The 22,978-nt window shown below is 37.8% G+C and overlaps 1 protein-coding gene and 1 pseudogene across 10 annotated transcripts in view; both read left to right on the top strand.

Moving 5' to 3' along the window:
- Window positions 1-22,978, top strand: part of MDGA2 (MAM domain containing glycosylphosphatidylinositol anchor 2) — an 811,975-nt gene that overhangs the window by 106,786 nt on the left and 682,211 nt on the right. For 5 of the 10 annotated variants that reach the window (XM_007473235.2, XM_007473233.2, XM_056820933.1 and 2 more), the window contains exon 2: window positions 3,894-3,985. The exons of the other annotated variants lie outside the window; for them this stretch is intronic. In XM_007473235.2, coding sequence (XP_007473297.1) covers window positions 3,898-3,985 — 88 coding nt within the window. In that variant the 5' untranslated portion in view covers window positions 3,894-3,897. The remainder of the gene's footprint in view (window positions 1-3,893; window positions 3,986-22,978) is intronic. 10 annotated transcript variants of the gene reach the window in all.
- LOC130458046 (glyceraldehyde-3-phosphate dehydrogenase-like) lies at window positions 3,992-21,403 on the top strand (annotated as a pseudogene).

The following is a 22,978-nucleotide window of genomic DNA, read 5'->3' as shown; positions in this document are numbered from 1 at the left end:
CCTACCTGAATTGGTTTCTTCTTTTTTGACCTGTGTGCTCTTTTGGCACAATTCATGTTTAGCTTTGTGCTTGTTTGGCCCTATGCAATGGCTCTTTTGTATATCTTGTCCTGGTAATTTAAAAAAAAAAACAATGGCATCATTTTTATAGTCTCAAGCTTTGGGGGCATGCATTGACATTATAGCAAATGTATTTTAAACTTATATTACTGTAAAATAAAAAAAAATTAAAGAAAATCTTAATACTGATGACATGCTTCAAATATAAAAAGGAGAGGAAAAATAAAAAAACTGAAATACTATATTACACATGCAAGAAAAATATAATAATAAAAGAGTTTTAAAATTAAAAAAAATATAGCTTATAATCATTGACACACTGTGTCAGCTAAGAAAATATAGAATATAAGGGTTTCTCATCAAAAATGAGATACATTTCCTCTTCATATCTGGCCATGATCCACTGTGAGTACAAGCAAATGATTTTTACAAAGTAACAGTTTTTTATAAAGAACAGTAGTTCAATATTCCCCAAATTCTCAATAGCCTGATTAATTACAATAGCAAACAAAAACCACTATAATTTTTTACATGAGTCTGCTGTATGACATTTAAAGAAAATGGATACTTGTCACAAGATTTTCAGGTGTAGCAATGTTTCAACCTTCACAAACATATTTTTAAACAAAGTAAAATTTATTTGGGTCTAGAACATCATCAAGAAATCTAGATATCATTATAAAAATGTGGCAGAGAAGTCTAGGAAAAACCCTGAAGAGTTATAAATGAGAGATGCTCCTCTTTTGGGAGTCATCCTGGGTTAGGGGTACCATTCCCTGGATTAACTTCCCAACTCCTTTGGTATGAGACTGTGATGTTCCATCCATTCCCATTTTTTATAAATGTGGGAGGTGGGGATTATAATTGCATTTGACTTCAGCTACTAAAATGGACCTTATCAGAGTTGTTGAAAAAAAAATCATGTCTAAAAGGCCCCTTAAAATCAATTTGAGATATTTAGCTCATTAAATTTTCCAAAGGTTGTTATACAATTGTAACTAGCTTTTATAAAGTCCATCCATCCTCTATGTGACAATTTACAAAGTCAAAAATAGAAAAAAAGCTGTTTTTATATGGGCTTATTCAATAATATTTGTTCAGTGTAGTTATAGGGGAAAAACAACACAATATAACAGTAGTTAAAACCCAGTACTTTTTATAAAGAGCAGTGTAACAGAATAGTATTGAATGCATTAATATATGAACTTTAAACCAACAAAATTAAATCTCAAACAAAACAATCACCAAAATGCAATAAAATACAGAGGTCTTTATAAAACATTGGAGTCTGAAATGCCTTAAAAATATAACTTCCAATCTCTTTAAAGTTCATTTTTTAAAAATCAATTTAAATGCCTATTGTCAGAAGGCAGAAGATTGGAAAGGGGTAGGCAATGGGGTTCAAGTGTCAAGTGCCCAGGGTTACACAGCCAGGAAGTGTCTGAGGCCAGATTTTAACCCAGGACCTCCCATCTCTAGGCCTGGCTCTCAATCCACTGACCTTCTCCCCCATAGTAAGGGTGGGTTTTAGGAATATCAAATTTGGCCAAAGAGTTGCAGGGAGATGAAATTCTCTCCTGAATCTCAGGTGAGATAAATAAAAGAATCAGTGCACTCAAAAGATATCCTTTTAAATAAGCCATGCTTGTAACTTTCTGTTTTGAAAAGTCTCTTCCTTGTCCTCATTATCCCCCACCCCCTGTGGTCCCCTTCCCCGTGAAGGCTAATTGTAGCCTAAGGAAAGATCACCCCCATTTTTATCAGCTGATTTGTGAGTCCTGAAGAAACTGGGGTAGCTACCAGCAGCCTGGGTTGAGGCTCAGCTGGGGCGATCTGGCTTGGAGGCTGGAGATCAGCTGGGGCTGGGCCAGGGTGGGTCGGGACTGGGAGAGCAATCTGTGTCAAGCAGGTCCAGAGTGGATGAATGCAGGCAGGGGTGGATAGCAGGCAAGCAGGGAAGCAGGCAAGAGGAGCAAGCTGAGTCAAGAGGCTTTGCTAAAAAGCCTTGGCGAAATGTGGCTTAAAAAACGTTATCTAGGCTATCTCATTTAAAAAAAAAATTGAGAAGTTCTCATCCAAATCTTGTGGTTGCCAAAACTGTAAAAATTAAATTTAGCCTCTTGTAATAAAAGTATTATATTTTATGAGGTTTATTAAAGATTATTAGAAATCAAGGAATAAATACAAAATAAGAAAATCACGTGCCTTGGGCTGATTAGCCCATACACAGCTTACTTACCACATCTTGCAATGGCTGAGTAGAGATGCATGTGAGGCAGAAAGCCAGTTAAATACTCATTGTGATCTCACCCAGGTGGAGACTCAGGTGAGATTATAGGAAATTCTGGGAAATACCAAGGACTTCTGGGAATTGAAGTCTAGAGTTCAAATCTCCATTTTTACACCGAGATCCATGCATTGCTGATAATGGTTAGATCATTTATAGCTGATCATCATACCTTATTTCTGTTATTGTGTACAACATTCTTCTCTTCATAAAAGTCTTTCCTTTGTTTTCATCTTGTTCATCATTTCTTATGGTGTCAAAGCATCCTATTAAAATCATATACCATAACTTGTTCATCTGTTTCCAAATTGATAGAGATCCCTGCAGTTTCAAGTTCTTTATCACCACAGAAAGAGCTGCTATAGTAAATATTTTGTGCATGTATATCCTTTTCTTTTTTCTTTCATAATTTTGAGATACAAATCTAGTAGTGGTACTGCTGAATATGCACAATTTGGTGGTTCTTTAAAATACATAGTTGATTTATACAAAGGAGCAATAAGCACCAATTTCTTAAGGATGGCCATTTCACCAAAATTCGTCATAGCTTAAGAAGTGCTAGGAAGAGTAATAAAACAAGTGAAAGAAATAAAAGCCTAAACTTGGACAAATTGGAAGCAAATTCCTGTTTGTTAATGAGATTCTGGTTTTCTAATGAGACAATAAGAACTGCACAGTGGACAATAAAGGCATCAGTACTCCTTTTTGCACTGAGATGCCTGTTTGCTCTAAAACAATGCACCATGTGACATGGTTCAGTTTTGAGAGGTCCTGGTCTCTAATGGAGGGTTAGATTACTTTTCTCATACTCTTGTTCTTAACATCCTGGAAGCCTAGGGAAAATGACAATTTAGGTTTTAGTCATGTCCTAAAGTATCTCCAAAGAGGAGAATAGAAATTAATTTAATGTAAAATATGATCCAGCTATGGGAAATCAATTTATTTCATCTATACATCTATACAAAAGAATACATAACATATATAAATCCTGCAAGTAATCATGGCCCAAGAGACAAAATCTTCCAGTACATTAATATTTAAAGCTATCAAAACCAAATCATTTTATGTGACTGCTAAACATTTCAAAATATTCAATACTCAAAATAAAAATTCACAATTCACCTTGGTTCTGTACTGCTCAATCTCCATCTGGTCCATGCCTTCTGATAGGACAAAGTATCAACTTTTCCACTGATGGTAATATTCTTTCCAGTGCAGAAACTGGGAGCTCACAAACTGCTAACAGTTGATTCCAATTAAAGAATTTAGGATTTCAACAACTTTCAAACTTACAAGGTTGCCTCCAAGCCTGAATATATTCATCTCAGGATTGTTATTCATGCTCAAAGAAGGAAACAAGAGTGGAAAAGACTTTCAGAGGCCCACAACCTGGGATCAGAATTGCTTAAGCTCACTATGTATTTCTCCTTTGGGGGTAAAAGGATGCAACCCTTTCCTAGACCTTAACAAGAAGTATAGAGAGGGAAAGCTACTTGACACAAAATTGAAAGAAGAGAACAACATGAAACCTGTCTTTACTTTTTAGACTGATGCAGCTCATCCTCCATGACTGTCACAGAGATAAGGGACCAAGAAATATATTACTTCAGCATCCCAAAGCACTTATGAACTTCAATGGTAAGCCAGCACACATGGTCAGATGGAAGCAGGCAGAGCACCTTAGTGCTCCATGTAACCCTTATCATCATCATCATCATCATCATCATCATCATCATCATCATCATCATCATCATCATCATCTCATCAATAACAACAAGGATTTGTTAAATCCAAAGCTTATAATTTAAAACAGGGTTCAGGTGCTTAAGTTAACATTAATATCTACAAGTTTACAGTAGTGACATTTACCTTTTGTACCCATGAATTTCATTCAAGATCTTTTTTTTTTCCAAAAATAAAAAGCCTTTGGTTCATCTTAATAAGCAATAAATAAACAAACAAATAAATAAATAAGGATAATCACAATTTGAGACTTTACATGCAAAATGAATTCATGACATTTTACAAAGAAATCATAAGGGCTTATTCAGAACTAGAAAAATCTGTGTCAGGGTTAGCAGTTACTTAATTTATTTGAGGTTTCAAAGGCAAAAATAAAGATCTTGATCTTTCTTTACACTGAGGCAAATAGATTCAAAATTTTGATGTCAAAAGTACCATTGCTCTAAAGTCAGTAACAAGGTATTTTCCAGGCAAGCTTCAGGATGAGCCTCTCTTTTTTGTAGCCTGGAATGTGGATTCCAGATCAAACAAAGTAAATTTTAAAAATTAAATAAAAGTATTTACACCCAAAATCAATGTCTTAGAGCATTGGAAAACTGCATATTTATAAATGTATATGAATATTCTGTTGGTATATTATTTTGCCTCATATCTTAGTATCATATGACTTCTAGACAGGATAATAAAAGTCTCAAATTAATTTATCAGTGCCTATTTAGATGATTTGCCAAATAAATGATTGATATATCTTGTAAGCAATCTGTATTACATTCTAAATATTTCATATTTGTTGAATTCTTTTGGGATGAAGCCATTCTTTCAACAAATTACTATAACATTAGCATCTTTGAATCTCATTTTGGGTCACTATTTATGCGTGTATTAAGTCCTTTGTATAGAGATAGATTCAAGTCTCTCCAAGCCATGGCACAGTGTGAGATCAGGAAGATGCAAGACCGATGGGGGAAAAAAAGGCAGAAGAAATCCAGCGCTTTGCTGATATGAAAAACTACAAACAATTTTTCAGTGCCCTCAAGACTGTATATGGGCCATCAAAACCCACCACCACTCCCTTGCTATCCTCTGATGGTGACACTCTCATAAAAGATAAAGAAGGCATCAGCAACAGGTGGAAAGAACACTTCAGTCAGTTTCTCAACTGACCCTCTTTAGTCGACCAAAGTGACTTGACCAGATTCCCCCAAAACCGCACCATTGAACAACTTGACATCCCTCCTTCAATAGAGGAAGTCCAAAAAGCCATTAAAGAAATAAGTGGAGGCAAGGCACCCTGTAAAGATGGGATCCCAACCGAGGTGTACAAGACCTTAAATGGAAAGGTGCTCCAGGCATTCCACATAGTGCTGACCAGCATATGGGAAGAGGAAGACATGCCCCCAGAACTCAGGGATGCCTCCATCGCAGCCCTATACAAGAAAAAGGCTCATGAGCAGCCTGTGACAACTACAGAGGCATCTCACTACTCTCCACTGCTGGAAAGATCCTCGCCCGTGTTATACTCAACAGACTCCTGTCATCTGTTTCAGAGCAGAACCTGCCTGAATCACAATGTGGCTTCTGACCAGATCGCAGCACCATCGAAATGGTCTTCACAGTGAGGCAAATGCAGGAAAAATGCCTTGAGCAGAACCTAAGTCTCTACATTGTCTTCATAGACCTGACAAAGGCGTTCAACACTGTAAACAGGGACACATTGTGGGTGATCCTCAGCAAGCTCGGTTGCCCAGCAAAATTCGTCAAACTGATTCAGCTCTTTCATGTCGACATGACAGGGGAAGTTCTATCTGGTGGAGAGACTTCCAATAGCTTCAACATCTCCAATGGCGTGAAACAAGGCTGTGTCCTCGCTCCAGTACTATTCAACCTATTTTTCACCCAAGTACTAAGTCATGCTGTGATGGATCTAGACCTGGGCATCTATATCAAATACCGGCTGGATAGCTCACTATTCGACCTTCGCCACCTGATTGCAAAAACAAAGACAACAGAGAGACTCATCCTGGAAGCTCTCTTTGCAGATGACTGTGCTCTCATGGCCCACCAAGAAAATCATCTCCAAACCATTGTGGACATATTCTCCACCACAACAAAACTGTTTGGCCTGGAGACTCTGTGTCCCTGAGCCAGACTGGAGGCTAAGACTCTTGCCTTGAATACTGCAATGATGAAGTGATTCCTTCCTTGGAGTTTGGTGGGACACTCCCTTCAGCATGAGTTCTGGTGATATTCTTGATGGCTTTGACCTTGTGTGTGTTGAAGATTCTTCAGCATCTCCTGGCTCTTTGGATTTTGGCTTCCTAATTAGGACTTCAGATTCTGGTTGACATATTTTGAGGTGTTACTGATATTTAGAGGTCTCCTAACGTATTGATTAGCTCTGGATATGTGACACCAGCAGAGACCCCTTGTGTCTCCACTTTGAATTTGATTCAGCAAATCAGCCTAGGCTAAGTTTTGAAGTCTTGCATTCTTGCAAAGGGTAACCTGTCCGGAACCTATAGTTTCACCTCAAAGTTCTCCAATAACATTATTACCTCAAAGAGACATCCAATTTTAGTTGGATTTATTTTTTACCATGGAATTAACTCATATATAAAGCATGCAAGACTTTCAGGGGCAGAGTCAAGATGTTGAGAGAAACTCCAAGTCACCGTGAGAATCCTCTCCAATCAATATTAAAACCACAAAACAAATACGAGTGAAAAAAACAACAAAGAGACAGAGTGAAACAACTTTCAAGAAAAGAAAAGCCCAAAAAGTAGGCAGAGAACATCTGGGGCACTGGGGTTAAAGCCTCCCGGCCAACGGGAAGCCTTATGGTAGGAAAATAGAAAAGGGATAGAAGTTTTGGATCCCGCAAAGGGAGTGAAAGAGCCAACCTTTGAGATGTCAATAATGAGTCAGTAATCAGTTATTATTAATATTTTGGAGCCGCAGCCATGCTCCAAACAATGGACGTCACTGAAAGGCTATATTCCATCCAGAGATCCCAATTTAACACTGCACTGGTCAGAGGATGATATAGTTAAGCTGGGAGAATGAATAGAGACTAATGGAGAGAATTAGAGAATGCTAGGTATTAGCACTGGAAAAGAAAGAGAGACACCTGGCCAAAGGCCAGGCCTCAGGTAAAGATAGAGAGGAGAGAGGAAGGTGGAAAGAGTGTTGAGCAAACCTGTGAGATCATCCAAGGAGAGAGGAGCTGGCCAAGGCTTCCCAATTTAATCTCTTTGATATGCCTCAATACATATTGATAAGTTACAGAATGCCTCAATACATATTGATGAGTTACATAGTGTATTGCCATTGGATAATTGCAAATTACGACAAGGTGAAGGTGGAGTTTTTATCCTCAGGTGAGTGAGACAAAGGGAAGCAAGGTTTCGCGCCCTAACTCCAGCCACACTGGGAACAGAGTTCATTGCCATGCGCAGAATGGCCATGTGCCCATTCACAATCCTTGTTTCTCCATAATACCTATGGGCTGGACTGCTACAGGGGTAAAAAGGGAAAAGAGTCAGCAAGACTATAAAAAGGAGAAGAGCAAGCCAAGAGCAAACCACATATCTCCACCCCACATCTACTGTCCCAGGTTCAGAACCTGAGCCTAATTCAACATTCATATCCTGAGATTCTGCATGGGCAAATAGTGGTCCAAGACAACCCACACCCCCTTGAAATCTCATATCTAAGGGGAAGTCCGGAGTCCCAGCCCAGGGTAGTCTGTGCTAAAGTGGGCTGATCTGTGTGGCCCCAAAGCAAAGCCAGGAGACCCAGGCTGGGTTTGGGATGAGAACATAGATCACAGTTTTGGGTGGCTGATAGGGGACCTAAGATCTTTTTGTCCAAAACTCAGGGAAGAGTTCCAGGGCAGAGCAATCAAGGGTGTGCTCGATTAGAATAAGTACACTGTAAGATCAAAAACTTACACCTAATCCTGAGGTTACAATTTGAGTAGTTCCTAAACTGATCAAGGTCAAAGTGAGACATCGGCTCTGGAAGGGGGGAGGGAAGAGGGAAGGGAAACAACATAAATCATGTAATCATGGGGAAATATTGTAAATTAATCAATGAAAAATTTAAAATTTAAAAAAAATCAAAGTAAGACCAAAAGCTTACAACCAAGCCTGAGGCAGGTCTTTGAGCTTTCAGGATCTCAAGAATTAATTGAATTAGCAGAGGGAGTTCTCAGCCCTGTGGTGGGGACTTGAAGAGAGAGAGGTTTTGCAGGACAAGCCAAGATGTGAGAACCAAAACTGTCAATCAAGAAGAAGGTTCCAAACAGAATCTTGGCTTGTCCTGCAGGGCCTCTCTCTCTTCAATCTCTACCACAACCCTCAGGCCATCACACCATCTTCAAATAACTGAAACTGGTAAAAACCCAGAAAATTAACTAAGAATAAATAACATCAAGAAAGGACTGAAATTTATGAGGTACCCCAACCTCCCAGAAAACAGAACTAACCCTATAATTAGGTAGGAAAAATGAGCAAACAACAAAAAAAAAAGCACCTAACTCTAAAGAATTTTTTTGGAAACAAAGAACAAGTATAAACACAGAAAGGGATAGTGAAAGCAAAGTAAACACATGCAAAGTCCAAAAGAAAAATATGGATTGGACACAGATTCTAGAAGAGCTCAAAAAACTTCAAAAACTAACTAAGAGAGGTAGAGAAAAAGTTGGGGGAAAACATGAAAGCAATGCAAGAAGAAACTAAAAATGAGAACCAAAAGCTGATGGAGGAAAATCAGTCCTTAAAAATGAGAATTGAGCAATATATATATATATAAATCATGCTCTGAAATACACACAAATTGCCAAGATTTTACAAGGCATTTGAAAGAAGACTCAAAAATAGTGGTCTATATAGTTGAAATATCCAGTTCATTTGAGTATGGTTATAGGCAATTAAATTGATATAATACATACCCTATTCAAGACAATCCACCATAGTCTTTTGTTAAAAAAAAAAAGCTTCTTTTGAGTGAATTCATCTATGAAAGTTGGAAAGGATGTTGTTATTAGTTCCTTATTAGCATCTAATTTTCTTCAGGGGAAAATGAGAAGTTTGGATTTGAAAATGTTCATGTAAAGTTCTGATGATTCTATGATATTTATTTGATAGGTACTTCAACAGAATTTTTAGATTGTTTTTATAATAGGATGTTCAAGTAGAATCTTTACTAATATCTAGAAATTTTTTGTTGTTTCATCCCATTAATAGTACTTTAATTATCATGTTCACAAATCTGTGTTCTGTTTTTGTTTTTATGTTTTTATAGGTTAGTATTTATCCATGATTTAATTGTTGTTTGAACTACACCACTATTATGGTATTTTTAGGCTAACTGCATTTTAATAGCAAGTGTGGCTTATGTATGTATACTGTCTACAAGTGAATTCTAATAAAAACATAACACTACTAAAAAAAAAACAAAACTGTTTGGCCTGACTATCAGCCTCAGCAAAACAGAGATGCTGTTCCAACCTGCACCAGGGAGGCCAACTAACCAGCCGTGAATTACAATCGATGGCATGCAGCTTTCTAACGTCAACACTTTCAAGTACCTGGGCAGCACCATAGCCAACAACGGGTCCCTAGACCACGAGATTAATGCCAGGATCCAAAAGGCCAGCCAGGCACTCGGGCGGCTGTGCTCCAAAGTCCTCCAACACAGCGGTGTAAGCACTGCGACGAAGCTCAAAGTGTACAACGCAGTGGTCCTCAGCTTGCTCCTGTACGGTTGTGAAACATGGACACTGTACCGGAAGCACATGAAACAGCTGGAGCAATTCCACCAACGCTCCCTCCAGTCAATCATGAGGATCCAATGGCAGGACCGAATCACCAACCAGGAAGTCCTCGACAGAGCCAACTCCACCAGCATCGAAGTCATGGTCCTCAAAATCCAGCTACGATGGTCTGGACATGTCATCCGCATGGACCCACAGTGAATACCAAGACAGGTATTATATGGTGAACTGTCAGCTGGACTCAGGAAACAAGGCCGACCAAAGAAAAGATTCAAGGATCAGCTAAAGTCCAACTTGAGGTGGGCTGGCATTACACCAAAGCAACTAGAACTCGCTGCCTCTGACAGAAGCAGCTGGCGAACCCACATTAACCATGCCGCCACCACTTTTGAAGATGAACGACGTTGACATCTTGCCGCTGCGCGTGAACTCTGACACCAGGCCACAACCGCACCTCCCGTAACAATTGGAGTCCCATGCCCCATGTGCCACAAACTCTGCGCCTCAGTCTTTGGACTTCAAAACCACATGAGGGTACACCGTAGATGAAACTGCACAAAGACAATAGTCATTCTTGATCACCCAGAGACTACTACTACTACTATAGAGACAGACAGGTTCATATTTTAATTTATCCACTGAGAAAAACTGTTGTCCTTTATACTACGTAGCCAGCTAGAAATAAATCAATATAACAAATGTATATGTGAATATGCACATATCTGTATATATAAGAGCAGAGTTTCTACCCTAAATCAGTTATGTAACTATTGAAGGCCTAACACTTCTATTGAGTTAATCAATCAAAAATTTAAACTAGTAATTAACAAGTCCCTAATAAATTTAAAACTATTAAAGTACTTCTATCATTGTTGTTCAATCATTCAGTTGTGTCCAATTCTTTGTGACCTCTTTGAAGTACCAATACCATCCATAAGACTTTTTTTGTCAATAATGTTGTAATGGGTTGCCATTTCCTTCTTTAGTAGAGTAAGGATAAATAAAAGTTAAGTGATTTACTCAAGGTCACAGAGCTAGTCTAAATCTGGATTTGAACTCAGATCTTCCTGACCCTAGGCCCCACTATCATCCACACTCCACAATGTCCACTTAGTTGCATACAAAACAAACAGAGTGGCTTGCCTAAAGTCACACAGTCAGTAAGTGCCTGATTTGAATTTTTGAACTTTTATCATTAATGAATACAAATGACAATACACAGGAAAAATTTTATGACTAATTGAAAAATCAGAACATATCTCTAGTACTACTTATAAAAAGGATAAAGTAGTTTGGAAATGGTCAATCTAGTTAAGCTTCTACAGTTTCTAGCCTGGATAGTGCCTTGCAGAAGCAAACTTTGCACCTGTACTAGAAGAAAATGTAGATAAGGTCAGAGGGAGTGAATCTGAAAATATTAGCCTATCCCACTGAACATATCATAAGAAAACAGACCAGCAAAAAAGTTGCATCTACTATATGTAGTATATGTACTATATGAACTTTAAAAACCAACAAACCAAATTCCTATTTGTAATATTTAATAGTTTTTCAGTTAAGTCTGACTCATTGTGACTCAATTTGGGGTTTTCTTGACAAAGATACCTAAATGGGTTGCCATTTCCTTCTACAGTTCACTTTACACATGAGGAATTGAGCAGAGTTAAGTGACTTGCACAGGGTCATACAGTAAGTACTTGAGGCCACATTTGAACTCAGAACATGAGCATCCTGATTCCACCCCCTGTACTCTATCCACTGAGTTACCAAGCTATTCTAGGTCTTAATTTCTCATGTTGGAATTCTTAAGAAACTGATGTTTAGCTTTCTCTGAGAGAATCGATAAGGTTTTGTAATTTATCAAAAGGTAAAAACTCAGGAGAGTTGACCTATTCTCACAGAACATTTTACAAATAGAGATGCCTATACAAGTCTTTTGGACTTTTCCAAAAATCAAGTTAATTCTTAGCAATCTTTGGTTGGGTCTTAGGCACAAAAATCATTAGAAGTCTCCCTAAACTTGGGTTACTGCTCTGGATCTGAGTAGGTGGAAATTTCTTAAGTATGATACTATTCCAAATAAAAAAAATACCTTTTGTCTGTTAGGTGTATAGTTTTCCCATTCAAAATATGACTGTGGGCTCTCAGCTCTTCTCCCAGGCTTGCTGCCAGGATCCTCTTCTGCAGTCACATCCCTTAGAAAAGATGATGAAGGTCGGAGTCAATGGCTTTGGCAGTATTGGATGCCTGGTGACTAGGGCAGCATTAAACTTCAGTAAAGTAAAGTAGCCATCAATGACCCCTTCATTGACCTCAACTACATGGTTTACACCTTCCAATATGATTCCACCCATGGCAAATTCAAGGGCAGTATAAAGGCAGAGAATGGAAAGCTGATGATCAATGGAAAAGCCATTACCATCTTCCAGGAGTGGGATCCCACCAACTTTAAATGGGGAGATGTTGGAGTCAAGTTTGTTGTGGAGTCCACTGGTGTCTTTACCACCATGGAAAAGGCTCGGGCTCACTTGAAGGGTGGAACCAAGAGGGTCATTATCTCTGCCCCTTCTGCTGATGCCCCAATGTTCGTGATGGGGGTAACCATGAGAAGTATGATAATTGCCTCAAGATTGTCAGTAATGCCTCCTGCACTACCAACTATTGGCCCCCTTGGCCAAGGTCATTCATAACAACTTCGGCATTGTGGAAGGACTCATGACTAGAGTCCATACCATTACCACTACCCAGAAGACAGTAGATGGCCCCTCTGGCAAGCTATGGCATGATGGGCATGGGGCTACCCAAAATATCATCCTTGCTTCCACTGGTGCTGCCAAGGCAAGGTCATACCTGAGCTGAATTTCCTGTTCAGGCATGGCCTTCCATATTCCTTCTCCCAATATGGTGGATTTGACTTGCCACCTGGAGAAAGCTGCCAAATACAATGACATTAAGAAGGTGGTGAAGCAATCTGCAGAGGGATCCTTGAAGGGCATCTTGGGCTACACAGAGGACCAGGTTGTATCCTGTGAACACCCACTGTTCTACCTTTGAAGCTGGCACTGGCATTGCCCTCAACGACCATTTTGTCAAGCTCATTTCTTGGTATGACAATGAGTATGAGTATGGTTACAGCCGCTGTTTAGTAGACTTCATGATGTACATGGCCTCCAAGGAGTAAAGTGGAAAGCCATGGATCTTCATCCCCAGACAAAAAAAGAGAGTAGTTCCACCACTGGGGAGCTTATATCCATAATAACCTATGTCCCTATGCCGGGGATCCCATGCCCCATTCACATTCCTGCCCTGAAGCACCCCTGTAGTGGGGGTGGGGCATAGAGTCCTATCTTGTGTATCATCAATGAAGTCATCATATTCAGTGCAAAAAAATATGACTGGGTTTATATTTTGTTGAAAAATGTATATAGCCTGTATAGGATTTAATAAAACATTGTATTCCCCAAATTCCACCCTCCTTATAGCAGAAATTTCTGAAGAAGAGTGAAATCAAGAGAATGAGGAAGAAGAAAAAGGAAAAGGAGACAGGAAGGTGCACCTACTCTGGAGTTTGTTTGCATTTCTAAACAAAATCCACAAAACAATAGTCAGAACTTTTCCCCAACATAATTTGGAAATCTGAATTTAAAATAAGTGGCCTTATTCTTTTGATTTGCAAATTTAGTTTCTTTAGTTTCTAATTCAAGGAAAAGATGCTTTTCTTTTATTCTTATTTTCTCTCCCCTTCCCTGCCAGAGCAGGAGAATGAGAAAAATGTGTTCATAAAGTCCAATCAGAAACAATTTCTTATTGAAAAGAAATCATACTCTAAAAAAGTGATTCTATAAATTAGAATCACTAAGGTTTCCAAAATGAAAAATAAATCTACCAACATAGTTATAACAAGTCTTTAAGCAGGGCAAGTAAGAGTATAATAAAAAAAAAAAAAAAACACTAGCTAGAGCAATCACCCTGGGATGCTTACAGTCTTTGGAAAGATGCCCGCAATATAATTACTGACAATTTTCATTGTACTGCAGAACTTGGAGTGCTTATATATATTCAGATAGTACAGGAGGAAGTACAAACTACTGGTTATTTAAGTTCACAAAAGCCTAAAACAGATGATAGAGCCAGAGCTAACCTGGGGGTGTGTATCTGGGAATTGTCTGGACAGGATGGAAGAGACTATGGTAGCTTGTTCTAGCTAAACCTGTCTAGAGTTGATTGAAAGGTACTATAGAGTTATGTATTTTCTTTCAAATTCTATCCTTCAGGGCAAATGGGTAAATTCTAGAAGCTAGGTGAAGCCAAGTAAATTCAGGCTTTTGAGTTCTTTGTTTTAACCTTTATAAGAATCAGTAATGGAATTAACTAAAATGTCACTTCCAGCTGTGGTCAAAAAGATTCTGCCATTGACCATAAGTATGTGCCATAGAAAAAAATTGTATTGACTGAGTTCCAGTTTGGCAGAAAAAGCAAGTAACTTATTCAGTGTGTCCAGGGAAGTCTGAAAGTGGTCCTTTCTTAACCAAAGGTGAAAGGGAGACAAAAGGCTGACTCATGCACAATTGGCTTCTGAGGGCATTCCCGATCAGCAAATACATATTGATAATTGGCTGGAAGAATGCTCTTTTCTTTGGTAGATCTTATAACAGAAAAGGAAGTCCATTTTCCATTGTCCATTATGTCTTGGGGGTGTGGGATAGACTTCAATGATCTCTGAAATAATTTCCTTGTAAATAAATGGGTTCTCAAAATGGCTTTCTTTTTGGAAAAAAAAAAATATGATAAATCTATAACCAGATTCTCAAAAGAAAGTGATTGATTCTTGGTATTTGCTCATGCCCAGATATAATACTAAAATTATGCTATTAGCCACAGAAGACATGCAGTGTTTTGGATTGACTTAAATGTTCTGATGGTCTTTAAAATAAAATGTAACATTTGTGCTTAGAACAATAGTAGAAGGGAACTTCATTAGCCAGCTTTTAATGTCATCTTATTACATTTCTATTAAAATCTATTTGTGTTAAGTAGTCATATATATAAATCACATTTGCTAGGAAAATAATTTGCCAATTACCATAATAGTCATATAGTTAAAATAATACTTAAAGTAGATAAATACTAAGCTATAGACATATAAAAGTTTAAAAAATCACTCCAATAGAGGTTTCTCAAAGTTTACAGACCTGGCAATGAAACAAATCACTATTAATGGAATAAAGAAAATACCAGACATTACTAAAGAAAAAGTATACTTGAATAGACTATTATAAAATAAAGATAATCTTTAAAATGCTTGCCCAAACACATACCAGATAACCACGTGAATTCTAAGAGCACTTACATGAAAAAAATGTTTCTAAAAAAATTTCTAAATTTTGAAAATTAAATTTAAAAAATTAAAAATTGCCCTCAAAATTCTTACTTCCCCCTGTGGAGAATGAGATGCTAATTCAAAATTCTCATTTCTTCTTGTGGAGAATGAAATGCTGCGGATCTACTAAACACCTCCTTTTAAAGTCACACACATGAATTTACTTTTATTCTCTCTTATTTTAATAAAAAGCTGTGATGGGGAGTCTGGATAGAATAGCTATTGTGTAAATATACTTGGTTATATCCATGCTCCAAGGTATTGGATATTTCACTCACATACCACAATTTATCCCAAATTATATACCATGTCCAGTTGATTCTATGTCCTTTTGAGGTAATAAGATCATAAATCATTTTTCTCTACTATAACTAATTTAACTTAACATTAAACTCAGCAATATTACTAAATAAATTTGTATCTTGACTTAACAAATGAATGCACATTTTCTAATTATTCTCAAAACCACATATATTTTCAAAGACTTCATAGCAAGTAATAGATGACAAATTCAGTATTTATCCAATCAATTTTTTGAATAACTAAAATTTTATATACTTGCATCTTTAATTCCTATGTTTCAACATTAGTCTATGATTGTATCCCCCTTCATGATTCTAGAAAGCTTATCATAAAAGGAGAAAAGAGGGGCATAACTAAAATAAGTGAGAAGTACTTCCTTCATTTGAAGTATTAATTAATACCAGGTGGAAAGTGGCAATGATGCACAGCTATTTATAGAACCTGCCAGGTGTAAAACCGAAGTTTCATTCTTGGAAAACCAGCTGGGGGAGACAAATCAGCTCAAGCCACAAATACTCTCTCAGTTTTCTCTTGAGACAAAAGTACACCTGAAATTTCCAGAAGGCATTCATTGGGCTGCTGGCATTAATGATCAATTGGTTCCATAACATTTTTTTCTAATTACAGTTCCCAAAATTTAACCTCAAATGGTAATTCTCTTCATGTTTAGGGTTAAATGTAAACAACTATATCAATTTTTAAAATTATCAGACTCAACTGTTTTTTTTCCTATAATCTTCTGACATTAGATTGAGAAAATAGTTACATTCTACAATTCTACAAAGATGCTGAATACATGATAATTTACACCATCTTAGAAAAGCCCTTTGGACATATTGCTGTAAACCTCCAAATCAACAGATTTTGTAATATTTGTACTCCTACCACAATAACATAACTGAATTGAAACTTTCCTACTCTATTTAAGTGAGAGGAACTTCTGTTTTCTGACTTTTCTAGTACTCAGGTTGAACTATTTGCCAATCTTAAGAAAGACCTGTCAGAGAATTATCAATTGAGAAGATCATACACAAAATATAACTGGCCATAAGGATATATGCTGAGGGAAATCCAAAAGACAAAGACAGGGGAGCAAGGACCATAAGATACTTAGTCCATTTCAGTGGTCTTTTGTGTATTTTTCTTAGTTAAATAGTTTTAACTCTCTTATGGGCTATTTGTCCACTCAGAAATTGGGGCTCTCTTTAAATGAGATAGATGTATCCAGCTGTCATTTTGCTTTAGCCTGGCAGTTGGAATTTGTTAGGAGGACTTAATGAGGTTCTTCCTGTCTGGACTACATGGCATTCTTTCACAGATGTCTTTTCCTATAAACCCAGGTTCCAGCTGTAAGGTAGAGTTTCAGAAAATTAACTAAGAATTAAGATGGTTGAAGTTCTGTACATTTGGGGTGAATCCCTTATAATATGACAGAGGAGAAGCCTTAGTGGTAAGAAGGATCCAAGGAATTAAAAGAGGGACATACAGTGACCAGGGACAAACTCATTAGCTAATGGAGAATTTCCCAAAAGGGGAGATTCTGGGTTTTGAGTGAAAGTAGACTTACTCTATAAATTTGTCAAGTTGAACCTTAATAATTCCATTGATATACTCTACCAAATCTTGGGATCTGGGGGTGATTTGCCATGGATCTAAACTGATAACAGCTGAGTGACAATGAATCAGTGAAATGGGTTTCTCAGTTACGATGAATGTCTTTGGGAATTCCCTGGGTAGGAAATATATTTTCTAGTAAACACTCAGCTTCTGTTGTTGCAGTGACTTGCCATCAAGAAAATGTTTCTAAACAATAAGAATACAAAACCCATTACTAATAGGAATTTATACCCAGAATAAAATGAAGCTGAATAAAATCAATCTGCCAGATTTGAAAAGAGGCTGCAGAGAGAGGGAATCTTCTTCAGAGAGTTTGGAAGGGTATGCTAACATAATGTTTGGAGCAGATTTCACATTGTAAATATACACCATTAGCAGCTTATCTCATTTTTCTCCACCAATATTTATGGGTAATGCTAAAAAACATATCAGCGCCCCCCCCACCCCCAGTTACTCAAGGAATGTACATATTCCATTATAGGATGACACAGGGAGACAGGGAGGACTAAGCAACCATCAGGCCATGCCGCAGTCCAGAGTCTTCATTATTTACATGCCCCTCTCTCTTTAGCCTCTATAAAATGGAGAGAGACATGGTCTTCTGGGTAGATTCAGTCTGTGCCAGTCAGTTCCACTTTTGGGGAAGGATTCTTCAGAGTGGAGCAATATTGGGAATGGGAATTGCATGGCAATTGGGTTGGTATTCTTGTCATCAAGGGCATCTCCATTAGAGGCCTAGGAACTTTGATAATGGACTCTGATGCTGGTGATAAGAGGGAGTCCAGTAATAAGAGAACCAGAGGAAGCCAAGTCAATCTTCTGTATTTCCACAACATTCCAAAGTCATGAGCTCTCCCTACCCAAATTCATACCAGTTATCTGTGTATATGCTTATATACTTTCCTTTAGTTAGTTCAAAAGCTGGGGTCAGAGTTTCAGGTCTGGCATGTTGGGAAGATGAGACCTAGTGGAGGAGTCCTGACTCCATGACTTCCTTATTGTTGGTTAATAGCATGTTCCACCATCAGGTCAATAGAGTTGTTTCAGAGATAAGAACCATCTGTGAACCAAAAAGAATCTGGATTTTTCTAGCTCATCTCCTAGAGGTCCTTTCATGAAAATAAAATTGTGTCAACAAGGTTAATGTAGTCATGATTTTCAGTAAAGTCAGGTTCCCTATCCTTTTTTGTCTAGAAGGAAAATACCTAGATAAAGAATTTAATACTTAGGAGATGGTAATATTCAGTTTGGATAGGAGAGAGACCTCTAGTTTCATGAGACAACTGGTATAAAATGCTGTGAATCATTAGTGTTTGGAAGAGTCTCAATCACAAGAAGGACATATATGGTTGGAGGGTGGTCTAGAGTCACTTCCACTACTAAAGTTAAAAGGCCAGAGGCTATGGCAACAGCTTGAAGACATTGTGGGAGTCTCCTGGCCCCTGAGTCAAGGATCTTGCTAAGATGTGCTAAGAACTTTCAGTGTTGGAATAGTTAGCAACCCATATGGAAATAGGAAAGTCCTCAAGGAATGGAGAGGAGCAAACAAAAATAAGAGCTATATGTGTATGATTGGAGGAGGAAGGCAAATTGGACCAAAAAACAGAGAGAGTTGAATGTCATTCTAGGGAGAGAATTCAATTGCTCTATATATCTCAAGAAAATCTCAGTCTAAAAGGCAGAAAAGAATATCTGAGGAGAAAATGAATGGATGGATCTGTAAAGATTAAAATTTAGGGGAGACGGGGAGACTGAGGCAGGTAGAATTTAGTTTCTCTCTGCAAGGAGTATTATATTTTTTTAGAGGTTTATTAAAGGTTAAAGATTAAAGAATATACAAGTAAGAAACATGTGTCTAGGCCAGAAGCCTAGACAAAATAACCTCACATCACACAAGAGATCGCCTGCTCCAAAACAGAAGTCCCAAAAAAAAAACAAGAGAGAGAGAGCTTCAAAAGCCTTTGAATCAGCTTAAATACCTTCTCGATCTCGGCCCAGGTGAGATTACAAGGCATTCTGGGGAAGTGGAGCAAAGGCTCGAGGGGATTGTAGTCCTGGATTCGAGTCTATTTTTTACATACCCCCGTGTGATCATTTTTAGAAAAATTTATTTTTCCCCAAAAGGATCATAAAAACATAATAAACTTAAAAGATTACAATAGTGTGAGGATAAGAGAAAAAAGAATAAAACCAATAATTGCTGGACACATTGACAAAAAGCCGTTAGGGGGCAGTCCCCTTTGGCATAAAAGTATACATACAAATAAATGTTCAATCAACCACATCCAAAGTTCAATTTTGTGCAACTTGTGGTCTGGAGGCTTCTTCATGGTGGCTTCTCCAACAGTTCAGTTCTGGATTCAGAGAGGTAGCATCTTCTTTACCTAAAATTCTTCTCAAAAGGAATTTAAACTTTGCAATTTAAATAATGATTTTTTTTTACATTCCCCCATGTTGTGGGTGATTGAAAGATTCAGAATCAGTTAGGGATGCATGGCTGAGGTATGAGGTATATGAATCAATTGGCAAGAGATATTAAAAAGACATCAGAAAATCCAAAAGAAAAGAAAAATTTCTGGATGAAAATATAGACTATCAAAGTCTTATGTGTAAAAATTCCAAGTAGAAGAAAAATCAATCTATAACAGGTCCTTCAATCAGGGCCCAATCAAAATGATCTAAGTAATGATGCATTTACCCAATCAGTGCCAGGACTACAGAAAGGTACCACACTATGAGAGGCAGAAAAGGGGACCAGATTATAGGAGCCAAGGTTTCAGGGATACTCGTCTGTGAGTATCTTCAGGGTGAGTGTGGATACAAGGAAAGCCTACGTCTTAACACATGTTAAACATAGTAACCTCGAGTCTTCACACTAGGTTCAAGACCTTTGTATTGGCCTAGAAGTGCATCAATCCATCCTAGATTGGCCTTTCTTTGGCCCTATGAAATGGCTCTTGTGTATATCTCTTGTCCTGGAATCAGACAGAATCATTAAGCAAAGCCCCATAATTTATTTAAATAATCAGTGGCATCATTTTTATAGTCACAAGCCTTTTAGGGCACGTATTAGCAAATGTATCTTAAACTTAAAAATCAAAAGGTTAAAGAAAATCTTAATACTGGTGACATGTGCTTCAACTATAAAAAGGAGAGAAAAAATAATAAAAAAAACCTGAAAAAGTATATTGCACATGCAAGAAAAATATAATAATAAAAGAGCTTTTAAAAATTCAAAAATATAGCTTATAACCATTGACACTCTGTGTCAGTTAAGAAAATATAAAATATAAGGCTTTCTCACCAAAAAATGAGATCCATTTCCTCTTTGTATCTGGCCATGATCACTGTGAGTAGAAGGCAAATGAATTGAACAAGGTTAACAATTTTTTCATCTTTAAAAATACAGTAGTACAAATATGTAGATATCAAAATCCCCAAAATTCTCAATAGCCCAATTAATTACAATAGCAAACAAACACACTTTCATATTTCACATAAGTTGCTGTATGACATTTTTAAAACCTATGAATTGATGGACATTTGTCACAATTTTTACAAACATAGCAATCCTTCAACCTTGGTATTTAAACATTTTTTAAAACAAAGTAAAACTCATCTTGGGTTTAGAACATAATCAAGAAATCTATATATCATTCTGGTAGAAGTAAAATAGTGAGCTGAAGAGTATAAATAAAGGAGTGCTCCTTTTGGAGGCTTTTTAAGGGTACAAATGCCCTGAGATTAACTGCCCAACTTCCATTCACATGTGGGAAGGTTGGGGGTTTATAAAATGTATTTCACTTCAGCTAATGGGCCTTACCTCATGGTAGGGGCAGGCAAAAATAACCAGATTGTTAAAAAAAAATTCCAAAAATTATATTTAAAAAACCCTTAAAATCAAATCATTTGAGGTATTTAGCACATTAAAATCCCAAAGGTTGTTAATACAGTTATAACCAGTTCTGAAGTCCATCTATCCTCAGCAAAATAGAAAAAAGCTGTTTTTTTCATATATGGGCTTATTCACAATAATATTTGTTCAAAACAGTTATAGGGGAAAAACAACAGAATTTTAAAACTCAGTACATTCAAAATAAATTCAATCAACCTTCAGTTCACAGAATAATATTCAATCCAGTAATATATGAACTTAAAATCACAAAGTTATATCTTAAACAAAACAATGCAATAGAATACAGAGATTTTTTTATAAACCATTGGAGTCTGAAATGCCTTAGAACATAGCCTTTAGTCTCTTCAAAGTTCCTTGTTTTTTTGTTTGTTTGTTTGTTTGTTTGTTTGTTTTTAATTATCCATTTAAATGTCTATTGTCCGAAGGTAGAGTAGTAAAGGTTAGGCTATGGGGTTCAAGGGATCTGTCCAGGGCCCCATAGCTGGGAAGCATAGGAGGCCAGATTTTAACTAGAGACCTCCCATCTCTGGGCCTGGCTTCCAGTTCGCTGGGCCACCCATTTTCCTCCCTAAAGTTAAAGTTGAATCTTTGGGCTGAGTCTGCTCCCAGACAGGCAGGTAAAATCAATGAAATTGCCAGAAGAGTCAAAAATCCTTTTAAACCCATTGCTTTTTAGGTTTCTGTTTGAAAAGATCTGTTTCTTCTCTCTAGTCTTTTCTCTCTTTCCCCTCTCTGATCCCTCTGTGGCCAATACCCCCATCCACGTGGAGGCTTAGCCTAAGGGAACATTTCCTGGTCTCCTTTCCCTCTCTTCTCTCCCCTCCATCCACGTGGCCAATACTGTTACCAGCTGGTCGCAATGAGTCCTGAGCGATCTGCTCCAAGGATCTGGGTGATGAGCCGGCTATTGTCACGCTCGTGGGTCTGGGGCGCAGAAATAGGCAGGCAGCGGGCCGGTGAGAGGCCAGGAGCAGGAGTGGCTGCGGGCGTGGGCAAGGCCAGGACCAGGTACCAGGGGAGGAGGATCAGGGCTGTAGGCTGCAGGCAGGAAGCGGTGGGGCCGAGCCAGGTGGGGTGGGCAGCAGGTCCGGAGCCTGTAGCAGCTTTGGGAGGGTAGAAAACCTTGGCCAGAGAGATATGGCTCAAAAAAAAATTATTTCTAGGTACTAGATATTAAAGATTAAATCAGAAGATTGAGAGTTTTTTTTTTCTCCCGAAGTGGTTACGCCAACTGTAAAGATTAAAATTTAGGGGAGATGGGGAGACTGAGGCAGGTAGAAATTAGTTTCTCTCTGCAAGGAGTATTATATTTTTTAGAGGTTTATTAAAGGTTAAAGATTAAAGAATATACAAGTAAGAAACATGTGCCTAGGCCAGAGGCCTAGAAAAAATAACCTCACATCACGCAAGAGACCGCCTGCTCCAAAACGGAAGTCCAAAAAAAACCAAGAGGGAGAGAGCTTCAAAAGCCTTTGAATCAGCTTAAATACGTTCTCGATCTCGGCCCAGGTGAGATTACAAGGCATTCTGGGGAAGTGGAGCAAAGACTCGTGGGGATTGTAGTCCTGTATTCGAGTCTATTTTTTACAGATCTAAACCAGATCCCCAGGAAAAGGAAAGGGGTTGAGACATAAAGATATACTGCACATGTTTAGAGATTCCTACTATTGAAATCTTTTTAGAATTCCAAAAGCAGTGGACTTTAGGAGAGACAGTGTTGCACCAGTATCTATAAGGGTCTCAATGAGATGAGAAACTGTTACTATGTGAGTGATTCCCACTGGAGATACTGATGTCACAGAAAAAAAAAAAACAACAAAACATTAATATGCTTGAAACTCTATCACTTTGAAGCAGGCTGTAACTTTCACTATAGCCCTGCCATTTTCTTTAGAT

This window comes from Monodelphis domestica, chromosome 1, assembly GCF_027887165.1.
Source record: "Monodelphis domestica isolate mMonDom1 chromosome 1, mMonDom1.pri, whole genome shotgun sequence".
Classification (NCBI taxonomy): domain Eukaryota; kingdom Metazoa; phylum Chordata; class Mammalia; order Didelphimorphia; family Didelphidae; genus Monodelphis; species Monodelphis domestica.
Note: the sequence above shows the minus strand (reverse complement) of the source record. Positions and strands in the feature narration are given on the sequence as shown.